This window comes from Orycteropus afer, unplaced genomic scaffold, assembly GCF_000298275.1.
Source record: "Orycteropus afer afer isolate SDZICR_OR568_19922 unplaced genomic scaffold, OryAfe1.0 scaffold00264, whole genome shotgun sequence".
Taxonomy (NCBI): Eukaryota; Metazoa; Chordata; class Mammalia; order Tubulidentata; family Orycteropodidae; genus Orycteropus; species Orycteropus afer.
This window is the reverse complement of record NW_006921851.1, coordinates 3,013,062-3,028,718: the sequence shown is the minus strand read 5'-3', so window position 1 is coordinate 3,028,718 and position 15,657 is coordinate 3,013,062. Positions and strand designations below refer to the sequence as shown.

The 15,657-nt window shown below is 36.2% G+C and overlaps 1 protein-coding gene across 1 annotated transcript in view; it reads left to right on the top strand.

The window, feature by feature from the left end:
* The window catches only part of KMT2C (lysine methyltransferase 2C), a 470,642-nt gene that overhangs the window by 123,330 nt on the left and 331,655 nt on the right, over window positions 1-15,657 (top strand). The window contains exon 3 of the mRNA XM_042782218.1: window positions 4,858-4,996. Within this exon, the coding sequence (XP_042638152.1) occupies window positions 4,858-4,996 (139 nt within the window). The remainder of the gene's footprint in view (window positions 1-4,857; window positions 4,997-15,657) is intronic.

Here is a 15,657-nt window from a genome sequence, read left to right as displayed (position 1 = left end):
CAGGTGTGTAGAATCTGATGTTGGGACTGGTTGGTTTGGGCCACTCTCCTAGGGCTCAAAAGGAGCCCTTCTAGAGGCAGAAGGAGTCTCTCTGACTGCTGGCTGGGAAAGACATGCTGCTGAGAGAAACACACTCCTGAGAGATGTGAGAGACACAGGCTGCTGAGAGAGAGAGAGATGAGAGAGACACGCACTGCTGAGAGAGAGACGCAAGAGATGTGAGAGATGCGCTGCTGAGAGAACAATGTGCTACTCAGATTGCCGGCTGCTGAGTGAGATGGCCAGCTGCAAGAGACTGAGTGCAATTCTGAAATAGAATTGTAGCCTGTTGCTTCCCTAATAAACCCCATAATCTGTGAGTTCTGTGTGGCCACTGCAGCGAATTATCAAACCCAGCAAACAGGTGGTGGGTGCTGCGGGAGTAACGGTTGGTAAAAGGGCTGGAGGGAGGAAGCATGTCTGGCCTTGCAGGAATAGCCTTGGGCTACTGATGGGGATTCTGTCTTCCTCTTGGGGGTTAGAGGAGGTCAGAAAATGTGGCCTCCTTGCCCCCTTGGCACCACGCATGATATCCTTCTCCAGGGAGTGGTCACTTCTGACAACATGACCAAAGTACGTGAAACAAAGTCTGGCCATTCTCACTTCCAAGGAGCATTCCAGCTGTACTTCTTTAGGACAGATTTGTTCGTTCTTCTGGCAGTCCATGGTATTTTCAGTATTCTTCACCAATACCACAATTCAAAGGCTTCAGCTCTTACTTGGTCTTCTTATTCATTGTCCAGCTTTCACATGCATATGAGGCTATTGTAAATGCCAGGGCTTGGGTTAGGTGTACCACCTTAGTCTTCAAAGTGACATCTTTGCTCTTTAGCACCTCAAAGAGGTCTTTTGCAGCAGATTTGTGCAGCACTACAGTGTCTGATTTCTTGACTTCTGCTTCCATGGGTGTTGATTGTGGATCCAAGTAATATGAAATCTTTTGACAACTTCAATCTTTTCTCCATTTATTGTGATGCTGGTTATTGGCCCAGTTGTGAGGATTTTTGTTTTCTTCATGTTGAGGTATAATCCATATTGCAGACTGTAGTCTTCAATCTTCCCCAGTAAGTGCTTCAAGTCATCTTCACTTTTAGCAAGCAAGGTTGTGTTGTCTGCATATCTCAGGTTGTTATCGAGTCTTCCTCCAATCCTGATACCATGTTCTTCCTCATGTAGTCCAGCTTCTTAGATTATTTGCCCAGCATATAGATTGGATCAGTATGGTGAAAAGATACTACAACCCTGATGCACACCCTTCTTGATTTTAAACCATGCAGTATCATCCCCTTGTTCTGTTTAAACGACAGCCTCTGGGTTTGTGTACAGGTTCCTCATGAGCACAATTAAATGTTCTCAATTTACTCACCTGTAAAATTAGGATGCTACCATGTATCTCATGAGCTCATTAATAAGATTAGATGGTTTACTCTTCTAACTGGTTTCTTTTAGACTCCTGAAAGTTGGAACAGCCCTCTTTATGTCTTTGTTTCTTTTAGACTCCTAAAAGTTGGTACAGCCCTCTTTATGTCTTTTGTGTGCCTTTTGTTGAAGAACTTAATTCAGGCTTCAACTATCTCTTCCGGGCTTAATGATTTTTGAAAATCATCTCTAGCCTTAGCTCTTGTTTTGAATTCCAGACACATATTTTAACTGCATCTTAAACATATCTATCCACTTGAATAATAAATATTTCACACCAAACTTGATTTCTTACCTCTCAGGCCAACACTTCAACTTGACTTCCCTATTTCTAACAGATTGAAAATGAGTATCAGGACAAATGGACAATTGTAAGATCTATTAATTGCTTAGTTATAAAAAGCTACAAGTAATTGTAAATCCCATCGGAATCATAAAATTGATGAAATGAGGCTTCAAAGAGATGGTTTTGGTTTTCATGTTTAAAATAATGTTTCTTTTCTCCTTTTTAAATTAATTTTTTTTTTTTTTTTTTTAATTGACTATACATTAAGTAGGAGCTCTGGTAGCATAGTGGCTAAAGCACTTGACTGCTAACCAGAAGGCTGGCGGTTCAAACCCACCAGCCACTCCTCAGAAGAAAGGTTGGGCAATCCTACTTCCGTAGTGATACTGCCTCGGAAACCCAAGGAGGGGTCGCTATGAGTCGGGGCCGACTCGACGGCACATAACAGCAACAACAACATACATTAAGCACTTGTATTAATTATGGTATCCTGTCTTCTACTTGTGTCTAAATTGATAAAGAGTACCTAGAATCAGATCTACAAGTAAAACATTTTATCAAAAGATTATAAAGATTTTCAAATTTTACTACATTAAAATTAAAAAAATATATATATTGTTAACATATGTATGTAACAAAACATTTTCCATTTTACAAAACAGCAATGAGATACCATCTCACCACAGCACTAATAGCATAATTCAACAAAATAGAAAATAACAAATGCCGACAAGGATGTGGAGAGATCACTGCTGGTGAGACTGTAAAATGATACAACCACTGTGGAAAATGGTATGGTGATTCCTTAAAAAGTTGGAAATAGAAATACCATTTGATCAGCTATCCCATTCCTAGGTATATATCCTAAAGAAGTAAGAGCTAGGACACAGACAGATATATGCCATCTATGTTCATCGCAGCACTATTCACAATAGCAAAGAAGTAGAGACAACCTAATTGCCCATCAGCAGAGGAATGGATGACCAAACTGTTGTACATAAACACAATGGAATACTTTGCAACACTGAAGAATAATGTAGAGTCCACAAAACACCTCATAACATGGATGAACCTGAGAGGACAGAGTGTTGAGTGAAATAAGTCAATCACAGAAGGACAAATGTTTTATTAGTCCATTAATGTCAAAAGTCAAGGGAAGGCTTATACATGGAAGGAAAATTCCTTTGTTGGTTACCAGGAATTGGATGGGACAGGAGCGAAAATTACTAGCTGTGTAGCAGACAAATACTGATTTGAGTGAAGGGAAAGGCAATGTACTAAGAGTGAGTGACCAACACAATAACATTAAAGAAAAGGAAGACATACAGCAGGATGCACAAGACGTACAAACAAAGATAAACACAAAGAGAAACAAAAAAAAAGTAAACATTTGCCATTTTAAGCATTTTTAAGTGTACAGTTCAATGACATTAATTTTATTCACCACGTTGTACACCATCACCACTATCCATTTCCAAGTATTTTTCTTCACCCTAAATAGAAACTCAAAAAAACCCAAAAACCAAAGTCACTGCCATGGAGTCGGATATGACTCAAAGCAACCCTTCCTTGGGTTTCCAAGGCGGTATCACTGCAGAAGTAGATTGCTCAATCTTCCTTCCGAGGAGCGGCGGGTGGGTTTGAACTGCCAGCCTTCTGGTTAGGAGTCACATGCCTCAGGGACTATGCCACCAGAGCTCCTAAATAGAAACTCAGTCTCTCCTTAATCAATAGCTCCCCATTTTCCCTCCCCCCAGCTCCTGGTAGCCACAAATAAACTTTTGCCTTACATGTACTTGTCAGTTCTAGATATTTCATATAAGTGAGATCATATAGTATTTATCTTTTTGTGACTGACTTATTTCACTCAACATAATAGTTTCAAGATTCTTCCTGCACGTGGTAATGTGTAGCTGAACTTCGTTTTTCTTTATGGCCAAGCAATATTCCATTGTATGTATATACTGCATTTTGTTTGTCCGTTTATCTGTTGATGGGCATTTAGGTTGTTTCTAGCTTTTGGCTCTTTTGAATAATGCTGTAATGAATATTAGTGTATAATATCTGGTTGAGTTCTTGCTTTCAGTTCTTTTGGCTATATACCTAGAGTACAATAAATTAAAATGTAAAATTTCTATATGACAAACATGAATAAAGTAGAAAAAATATGTAACAGTTTGAGAGAAAGTGTATATAATTCACATCACCAAAAAGGAATTCAAATCTAAAACAGGAAAAGAACTTCATATATCAGTACATTAAGGCAAATAACCTTGTAGAAAAATGAACAAAGGATGGGATCTATGTTCTCCTTGTATGCCATTCATATTTAAGTAGGGCACAAAGCCGTTTAGCTTAGAGACTTTTGTCTCCTTCTTTGCAGCCAAGCATGGCAAGTTCTCACTAATAGAATTTGAGCAGAAATGACTGTGCATCTTCCACATGACTGATAAGAAATCATTTACTCTGGCTTGGATTCTTTTCTGCCTTTGGTTTGGAGCCAGGATGTGATAGCAAGCCACAATACAGATGAGGGCAACTCCCCCACGGGATGGAGAGGAACAAGATTGAAGGAGCCTGGGTTTATAAAGTACCATGAGGAGAAAAGATGTCCCATCAGCCTGGATCTCTCACTCTCAAAAATAGTACATGAGATTACAAATTACTCTTTTAATTTAAGCCGTGGCTCTTTTTTAGAGCCTGTATTACAGCAGTTCAATCTGTGGTTTAATTAATCTAGGAACTGGTACTGGGAAACTGCCGTAACAAAAACTTAAAATGTGTGACTTAGTGATCAGGCTGTAAAAAACTGGTAGTTGAGTTAAATATTCTTGCTGTATAGATGATTACTGTAATACTCAAAATAAGATTCTTACCTGTTATTAAAATTTCTCTGAGTCAGTTGTGATTTGTGCACAAGGATAAAAGTATGTGTTTTACATTGTCTGATTATCACTCTCAGTAGAAAATAAAAATAAGCAATATCATTATGTACCTAAACTTTTTTTGGAAAGAAAAATTACTAGTTTGATTCTTTTCCACTACCATGTATACTTTGTAGATAAATTCATTGATACGTACACAAAAATGACTCTTTGTTTACTGTTAAACAGAAATTAAGGAACAATCTGCAGAGGAGGATGCTGAAGTAGAAGTGGACAACAACAAACAGCCAGTTCCACCTCTTCAGAGTTCTGCATCTGAGGAGTCTGCAAGCTCCATGGTCTCTATTGGTGTGGAAGCCAAAATCAGGTTAGAGCGAGACTGCTGTGGATTGGATGTTGGTGACATGAAGACTGACAGTGATTTGAGCATGGAGAAAATTCAGGGAACATATGTTTCAGATGTCAATCTGGATGGAATTTTATTATTTAGTAGCTTTAAATTTGAGTATGATAGCTGTGTCATTTAGGGAGAGAATATCTGTGTGCTTAGGCTTTATAGAGCAGAGCAATAGGTTAGGGTGTTACTCCAGCCCCTCAGATTAGTGCCAGTAGGCTATTCCTAGAGAAGAAATAATTATGATCTTTTAGCATAAGGATTAATTTTTTGTAGTTGTTTGCCTGTAAACTTAATTCAGCTTTGAAGGCTTGTATTTTTTGGCCTATATTTGAAAAACTATGAAATCATTTATTGGTTGATTATTCCCATCTTCTTGAAATTTTTTTTCCCCCTCCTTATTTTACTTTTGCTTTTGGCATACCTCACTCCTCTTGTATCTTTTGCTGGCTTCTGTTAGACTCTCTACCTTCGTAATGTTGGAGTCCTGAGGGCGAGTACTTAGATATCTTTTCTGTGTGCTCATGAGCTCCCCATTTATATTTCTAGGGCTCACCTTTCTATGAACTCCAGACTTAAATACCCATCTGTCTGCTTGACATCTTCATTTGGAAGCATACTAGACACATTGTTCTTAACATTGTCCAAAACCACTCTAGAATTAAGAATTAGAATTAATTTAAAATTGTACTGCTGCTTATAATTTGATCAATAGTAGCATAAGCTTATCTTTCTTTAACCTTTCTTTTTTTTTCTTAATAGAAATTAGAAGTGGCAAATGCATCTTAGTATTGAGAAGTACAGAATGTAACATATTTTCTAGTTTATAGTAGAAATCTATTAGCATTCTGAGAGCATTCTTTATATCCTGTAGATCTACTCTTATGGTCTATTGCTTGACTCTTGTGTGGATTTTAATAACTGATTATGTCTAATTTCCTTACCTTTGAGTCCCTATATGCCTTGCACAGTGCACAACATTTAATTGGTCCTCATGAAATACTTGCTGAAGGACTGAAAGTTAAAAGCTATTTATTAATCTATGAAAATTTATATATAATCGTGATTTTTCAAACTAGTAGAAAATAGTATATCATTCAATAATGACTAGTAGGAAAAAAAATAGATCATTCAGTGAATGAGTTGATAAAGTTGGCTATTTAAAAAATAAAGTTAGGTTGAGGCTTCCACCATACAGAAGAATAAATTTGAGGTAGATTAATGAATAATACCAATGTTATTTATTTCTTCTGGACTACACCACAGTCATTACCACCACAGTCATCTTCATTATGGAGAAAAGAGAGAATATGCTCTTCAGATATGCAGTAGACAATTGATAACAACCTGGCTTTTTCAGTCCAGGCTTTGCCACTTTTTCATCTTTATTATACTCCTACACTACAGTTTCCTTAAAATAAAATCAGTAGGTTGAATTTACTGGATATTACTTATAGAATGCATAAAATACATAAAAATCTACAGATAATTTATTGTAATTAATAAGAGTTTAGCAAGATTGCTACATAGGAAATCAAAATACAAAAATCACTTGTATTTCTGTATGTCAAAAGCAGATATAAATAATGTTCCTTAGAATATTATTTTCTAATTGTTTCAAATAACATCACATTACTTAGGCAAGTGTGCAAGGATATAAGTTAAGTTTTTTATGGGGAAAATTATAAAACTTTATGGAAAGATATTAAAGGACACCAAAATAATAAAATACTATATTCATGTTTTGGGAGACTCAATATTTTAAAGATACTAATTATTTTGCATTTGATCTATAGGGTCAAGAAAATCCTAATCATAATTTCTACAGTTATTCTTAAACTTGACAAGCTGATTTAAAATATTTTTTTGAATATGCAAAAACAATATAAGCCAAGATACTCATATGGAAGAAGAGAGAGAGTTGCTTTATCAGGTACTAAGACTTCGTAATGCACTAGTAATTAAGTCAGTGTTGTTTTACTGCAAGGCAAGACAAAACAGATCTATGTAATGGAGTAGGAAACCCAGAAACATATAAATAATATGGATAGATTATTTATGACAAAGTAGCACTATAAACCATTGGGTGTTTTCTTTTTCACAGTAATTGTACTGGGACATTTAGATATCCACATTAAAGAAAGGAAAGGAACTTTTATCCATGTCAATTTCAATTAGCTCATAGATTTAAGTGAAAGGCACACTACTAAAGTTTTTAGGAGTTAATATAGGAGAAATTTTTCATTACTTTAGAATAAAGAAAAGCTTTTGAAAACAAAGAAAAATATGAAAAGATGGGTGAATACCATAATAACAGAATAAAATATGTTTTTACATAAAAGGTACCAAAACATCAGTGATAATATAAAGGGCAGAAAGGGGAGAAATATTTTTGAGGTATATATATATATGACAAAAGGAGCTCTGGTGGCATAGTGCCTAAGGCACTTGACTGCTAACCAGAAGGTTCAAACCTACCAGCCACTCCTCGGAAGGAAGGTTGGGCAATCTGCTTCCATAGTGACACTGCCTCGGAAACCCAAGGAGGAGTCACTATGAGTCAGGTTGGACTTGATGGCACATAACAACAACAGCAGCAGCAACATATGACAAAAGATTTGTATCTACAATATATATTTTAAAAAAAGAAAAACTGCAAATGAATTTTAAAAAGTCAATAAAAAGCAAAAAACTTGGAGTAAACACTACTTTATTGTAACATTTTAAAATACACAATTGAGTTTTAGTTACCTAGTGTTTTGTTTACATTTGTAATCTATACAAATGTTTATAATTTCTTACTGTTTTTGTGTTTTGTCCTAGTCTTAGAAACAAAAAATTACACTAACTGTGAGCCCCTATACCTTTTAGGTTCCTTATATTTTCTGGACAAACTAGTTTGAGATAGCAACTATCTTTTTTATTCAACATTTTCGGCTCATTTTTTTCAAAACCCAGATATCTGCTTTATTATTTTTCAAAGAATTAGATTTTGGCTTTGTTGATCTACTCTGTTGTTTTCAGTTGTCTGTTTCATTGATTTCTGTCCTTTCCTTACTATTTTTCTCCTTTCTTTCAGTGTCCTCAGTTAACTCATTTCACACCTTTTTGAGTGAATAGCATAGCTCATTTACTTTTAATCTTCACTATTTACTGATAATTTTTATAACTCTATAAGCTCTCCTTCAATTGATGCTTTAGGTATATCCGTAAGTTTTCGCTTTCAGTGTGTTTCATTATCATTCACTTCTGAATATTGAGATTTTCCTTTTAATTGCAAGAGTTATTTAGCATATGCTTTCTAGTTTCCAAATATTTGGAAAATTGTTAGTTTGTTATACATTTCTAGTTTTTCTGAGAGAATAATATATATATGATACTATCTTTTGGAATATGTGTAGTCTTCCTTTGTGGTCCAATACTTAGTCCAGTATCAGAATTTTAAAAATATGCTTGAAAAGAATGTGAACTCTCCATTGTATATAGAAATGTGTCTAGTTTCTCAAAATTATTAATAATTATACTCACATAATTAACAAATAGCAATAAATAATGAGTAGTAATAAAGGTGTTCAGTATTTCTGCTTAATTTTTATCTGTTTAATACAGTATTTTCTGAAAACCATTAAAAATCTTGTTGTCATTATGTGCTGTCGAGTCAGACGTGACTCATGGCAACCCCTCTTTGGGTTTCCAAGGCAGTATCACTGCAGAAATAGATTGCCCAACCTTCCTTCTGAGGTAGCTGATTTAATTTTTGTCTATCTAGTTTCCATCATAATTGTTTCACTTCTCTGAGGCCTGTTGTAATGATGAATATGTCTTCTAGTACTTTTTATCCTTTTGTTAGTATGTAGCCTCTTTTACTGTGTCTAATGCAGTGTTTTTTGTTTTTGTTTTTTTTCAGGTGGCGGGGGTCTTAAATTCCATTTTGTCTAATACTATCTTTGTTATGCAAACTTTCCTTTGATCCATATTTGCCTAGTGTGGTTTTACCTCATCTTACCAATAACATTTCAGTGTCTTTAATGTGTTTATTGTCTTTTTATTTAAAACCTTTCTGTGTCTAATTATTTAATCTAATTTTAGAAATTGACTTTTAATTGGTAGACTTCACCCATTTACATTTATTATAATTATTACTGTATTAAGTTCTTTTTCTACCATATTTTAAAATGGTTATTTGATAGAATATTTTTTTCCTTTTCTCATTGGATTGATAAAGATTTTTATGATTTTTTTTGGACTTGATTGCATTAAGGTTTTTTTTTTTTAATTGGATTGGGGTTGAAAGTTTACAGAGCAAATCAACTTTCCATACAGCAACTCACATATACTTTGTTTCATGACATTGACTACAATGTACCACAGTGCAATATCTACCCTCCCACTTCCTCCCCATAGTTACCTCTTCCCTGTGTCCTTCTCTCCCATGCACTCCTGCCCCTGAGCTGTCTCCCTGTGCATATATAACCCTTCTATTCTCCCATGATTGTTCTCTCCAAGGAGTGTATGTACCTAATGTAAATGTTCAACTCATATGCCTGTCTTTTGTTTGGCTAGAAGCCACAGGAGTGGGTTCAATTCTAGACCTGAAGGGCAGCTCGGGACCATAGTCTCAGTGGTTCCATCGGGCTCTATCAGACTAACAAACCTGATCCCCCTTTTTTTTCACCACCCCCAAACGATTTTGATTTTTGTTCCACATTGTACTCCCACTCTATCTAGGATCTTCTACATAGATCCCCCTCCAAGTGGTTGACAGTGGTAGCTGGACACCATCTAGTTCTTCTGGTCTAATAGTCATATAGGCTGATAGGGCATGGTGTACCAGTTGCTTGCACTAATTGTTTCCGTGAATCTTTGGTTTTCTTCATTCTTCTTTGCTCTGGGCAAAGAGAGACCCAATGTTGCATCTAGATGGCTGCTTGCAAGCTTTTAAGATCCCAGTCACTACTTGCCAAATTAGGAAGAAGAACAATGTTTTTGTGTAGTGTGTTATGCCATTTGAGACTAATGTCCCCTGCAACTGTAGTCTTGAGCCCACAGGTCGAACTACTTGCTCCCTCTGGGTAGCTGGTTGTGGCTGAGAAGTGACTACAACCTTGTCCCTTGTCAGCTCTAGTATATATCTGGGAATTCTTACAGAACATAGCAATATACTTATAGAAACATTGTCTGCCAATCCTATACATGGACATGGGCACACTCCCCCCTGAATAGACATACCTAATATTTCAGCCTGTCCACCCATATATCCATGTTCGTCTTCACTGACAATGCAGTACTGTATGTGCAAAAGGGTTCAACTTTGTTGTCTGTACCTCCCATGTGACTTTCTCTGTCTTGCTCTTCCTCAGTGCTGCCATGTTGATCACTCACATTTGATACAATGGTCTTCTCTTCACCCAAATCAATACTTATCTCTACCTATCTAACAGTGTTCCCTATGCTACCCTGCCACCCCTGCTAACCAACAAAAAAAATTTCCTTCCACGTATAAACCTTTCCTTGACTTTTTACAATAATGGACTAATACAATATTTGTCCTTCTGTGATTGACTCATTTCCCCCACCATAATGTCCTCCAAGTTCATCCACGTTATGCAGTGTTTTGCAGATTGTTCTTTAGGATTGCATAGTATTCCATTGTGTTATGTACTGTAGTTTCGTTACCCATTCTTCAGTTGATAGACCCCTAGGTCTGTTGGCTATTGTAAATAGTGCTGTGATGAACATGGATGTGCATATATCTGTTTTTGTTCTGGCTGTCACTTCTTTAGGATATATACCTAGTAATGGAATGGCTGGGTCAAATGGTATTTCTAGTTCCAACTTTTTCAGGAATGGCCATACTGGTTTTCACAGGGGTTGTATCATTTTACAGTCCCACCAGCAGTGTATGAGAGTCTCAATCACTCCAGATCCTTGCCAGCATTTGTTTGTCTTGTTGAACTTTGCTGCTAGTGCTGGGCAAGATGGTATCTTCATTGTTTTGATTTGCATCTTTATAATGGCTAATTATTGTGAACATTTTTTCAGTGTCCATTGGCCATCTGAACATCCTATTTGGTGAAGTATCTCTTCATGTCTTCTTCCCATTTATTAATTGGATTATTTGTCTTTTTGTTGTTGAGGTGTTGGAGTTTTCTATAAATTCTAGAGATAAGTGCCTTCTAGATATGTCATCGCCAAATATTTTTTCCCAATCTGTAGTTTCTGTTTTGACTCTTTTGGAGAAGTCTTTGGAAGCACATAAAAATTTAATTTTTAGAAGGTCTCATTTATCTAGTTTCTCTTCTGCTGTTTGTGCATGTGCGGTTATGCTTGGTAGTCTGTCTATGCCATATATTGTTATTGTTGTTGTTGTTATGTGCCGTTGAGTTGGAACCGACTCACAGCGACCCCTCCTTGGATTTCTGAGGCAGTATCACTACAGAAGTAGATTGCCCCATCTTTCTTCTGAGGAGTGGGTAGTGGGTTTGAATAGCCAGCCTTCTGCCATATATTCGGGCCCCTAAATTTTTCCCTTGAGGAACTTTATAGTTTTAGGTTGCATGTTGAAGTCTTTGATCTATCTGGAGTTAGTTTTTGTGTATGGTGTGAGGTGCAGATCTTTTTTCATTTTTTCTGCAAATAGATATCTGGTTTTGCCAGCACCATTTATTAAACAGACATTTTCTTCCCATTTAATGGATTTCAGCCATTTGTCAAAGATCAGCTGACTGTAGGTCAATAGATCTATTTCTGGGTTCTCAATTCTGTTCCATTGGTCTATGTATCTGTTATTGTACCAATACCAGGCAGTTTTGACTACTGTGGCTGTATAGTAGATTTTGAGATCCAGCAGCGTGAGACCTCCTACTTTGTTCTTCTTTTTCTGTAGTGCTTACCTTATCCGAGGTCTTTTTCCTTTCCATGTAAAGTTAGTGATTTGTTTTCCCATATCCTTAAAGAATGTTAATGGAATCTTGTTCTGGTTACCTAGTGCTGCTCTGACAAGAATATACCACAAATGGGATGGCCATTTGTGGATAAACAAATGAATGAAAAAAAAGAATAAACAGAAGTTTATTCTTACAGTTTGGAGGCTTTAAGTCCAAGTTCAGAGTGCCAGGTTTTAGGGGCTGGGTGAAAAGCCCCTCAACCTTGGGGTCCAGCTCTGCCTCCTGCTTCTGGCCCACTGGAGCTAGAGGAGTTTCTTCACTCAGACAGATGTTGAGGCTGAGAAGCCCCAAGGTTGACAAAAAAGGCACAGTCCTGATGTTACCAAACCAGACGGCAGGCCATTAACTTAAGACCATTATAAGTCCCAAGGTCAAAAGAGCATAGCAGGCTGCTGAGCAACAACATGGCTACATACAGGGTTCAGTCCTGCCATAGGCTAGGGACCATTCCCAAGGCTTCTCCTTATATACAGGAAGCAGACCACATCCTAAAGGCAGCTATCAGCTGCTTGTGATAGATTCCACCATAGAATTGATTGCCAGTCTCATCATGGGGAATAACTACCACCAGCTGCCCAGCCACTTAACCAGGCCCAGCTAAGTTGACACACAAACATAACTACCACAGATCTGAATTGGGATTGCATTGAATGTATAGATTGCTTTGGGTAGAATTGACATTTTCACAATGTTCAATCTTCCTATCCACGAGCATGGGATGTTCTTCCATTGTAGTTCTCTTATGGTTTCTTGAAGTAGTTTTTTATAGTTTTCTTTGTACAGGTCTTTTGTGTTCCTGGTAAGATTTATTCCCAAGTATTTTATTTTTTTGGTAGCTATTTTAAATGGTATTGATTTTCTTATTTCTTTTTCAGCAATCTTTTGCTGGTATAGAGGAATCCAACTGATTTTTGGATGTTGTTCTTGTATCCTGCCACGATGCTAAATCTCTCAATTAGTTCCAGTAGATTTTTTGACTGAGTCTCTTGGATTTTCTCGGTGTAGGATCATATCGTCAGCAAATAGGAATAGTTTGACTTCTTCCTTACCAATTTGGATGCCTTTGATTTCCCTTTCTTGCCTTATTGCCCTGACTAAGACTTCCAATGCAGTGTTGAATAGAAGTGGTGATAGAGAGCATCCTTGTCTGGTCCCTGTTCACAAGGGGAATGACCTCAGTCTCTCTCCATTAAGAATAATGTTGGCTGTTGGTTTTGCATAGATGCCCTGTATTATGTTGAGGAATATCCCTTGGATTCCTATTTTGCTAAGAGTTTTGATCAAGAATGGGTGTTGGATTTTTATCAAATGCCTTTTCTGTATCAATTGATATGATCATATGGTTCTTTTTCTTTGTTTTATTTATGTGGTGGATTACATTGATTGTTTTTCTAATGTTGAACCATCCTTGCATACCTGGTATGAACCCCACTTGGTCATAATGAATGATTTTCTTGATACGTTGTTGGAGTCTATTGGCTAGGATTTTGTTGAAGATTTTTGCATCTTTATTCCTGAAGGGTATTGGTCTGTAGTTTTCCTTTTGGGTGTTGTCTTTGCCTGGTTGTGGTATGAAGGTTATGCTTGCTTCATAAAATGAATTAGGGATGATTGTATCATTTTCTGTGTTTTGGAATAGTTTGAGTAGGATTGGTGTCAGTTCTTCTCTGAATGTTTGTTAGAATTATCTGGTGAAACTATCTGGGCCAGGACTTTTTTTGTTGATAATTTTTTGATGACCTGTTCAATTTTTTCTTTTGTTATGGATCTGTTCAACTTTTCCACATCAGTCTGTGTTAGTTTAGATAAGTGGTATGTTTCTAGAAATCTGCCCATTTCTTCTAGATTTTAAATTTGTTGGAGTGCAGTTCTTCATAATGTTCTGATATTATCCTTTTTATTTCAGTTGGTTCTGGTTCTCACTCATGTTATTTGTATTCTTTCCCTCTTTTTACTTTGTTAAATTTTCGAGTGGCTTGTCAGTTTTATTAATCTTTTCAGAAAATCAACTTCTACTCTTACTCATCTCTTCTATTGTCTTTCTATAGTCTGTTTCATTGATTTGTGCTCTAATCTTTATTACTTCCTTTTTTCTTGTAACTGTAGGCTTCTCTTGCTTTTCTCTTCTAATTGTTGGAGATAATTGCTTTAAAGTGTTGATTTGGGGTCTTCTTTTTTGATGTCGTCTTTCATTGCTATAAATTGGCCTCTGATCGCTACTTTTGCTGTGTCCCAAAGGTTTTGGTGTGTTGTGTTTTCATTCTCATTTGATTCAAGGAATTTTGTAATTTCATTTTTTTTTTATTTCTTACCCTGTCCTTCTTGAGGGTGGTGTTCAGTTTCCATTTTTTTGCTCTTTTTCTTTTGATCTTCTTATTGTTGACTTCTAATTTGATAGCCTTGTAATCTGAAAAGATGCTTTGCAATATTTCAATGTTATTAAAATTATTAAGGCTTACTTTATGGCCTAACATGGTCTATCGTGGAGAATGTTCCATATGCACTGGAAAAGAATGTATATTGCGCTGTTGTTGGGTGAAGTGCTTTGTAGATGTCTATAAGGTCAGTTTGGTTGATTGTATTCTTTACTACTTCTGTATCTCTGTTGAGTTTCTTTCCAGTTGTTCTATCTTTCATTGAAAGTGATGTATTTAAGTCTCCCACTATGACTGTAGAGTCTATCTATTTGCCTTTTCTACTCTTTTAAAGTCTGATTTATGTATTTTGGGACTCTTTCATTGGGTCCATAAATATTTATTATAGTTATATCTTCTTGCTCAATTGAGTGTTTAATCATTATATATAATGTCCCTCTTTGTTTTGCATTGTGGGTTTTGTCACTTATTCAGTTTTTATCAGAAATTAATATTGCTACTCTTGCTCTTTTTTGGTTGCCATTTACTTGATACGTCTTTTTCCATCCTTTGATTTTGAATCTATTTTTTTCTTTGTGTCTCTCTTGTAGACAGCATATTGATGGGTGTTATTTTCTTATCCTGTCTGCAACTCTCTGTCTCTTGAGTGGTGCATTTAATCCATTAACATTCAGTGTAATTATCAACAAGTATGATTTGTTTGCTGTCATTTGTTATATGGTTTTTCATGGTATTCCTGGTTTCTTTGTTCCATATAATTTTCTGTGCTGAGCTCATTTTGTTTATGAATAGTAGTATTATTTCCTTTGTTGCTGTTGTTTTAGTATTTGTACTTTTCTTTTTTATGTGAAAGTTTATCATTTTTATTTGAGATTACCTGGTGCTTTATAATATTCTCCCTGAATTTAGAACAGTCCATTCTGTCTTGCAACTCTCTTGACTTCCTCACCATTTAGAAGTTCTGTAACTACACCATTTTCCCACTCTTTTTGGTTTGTAGTTGTCCTCATTTGCCAATAGATGTTTCTTATTCCCTGTTTATAATCGTATAAGCTTATTTTATTTTGGATTGTCCATTGCTGTGTTGGTTTCTGGGCTATGTCATCTTGTGTATTAATGATCAGTTGTTGTTTGCTATTATTGGTTCTCTGTTCAAAGGACTCCCTTTAGTATATCTTGTAAGGTTGGTCTGGTTTTAGCGAATTCCCTGAATTTCTGCTTATCTGTAAATCTCCTGATTTTCCCATCATATTTGAGGGACAATTTTGCTGTGTATAGAGTTCTTGGTTAAAAATTTTTCTTTTGCAAGTTT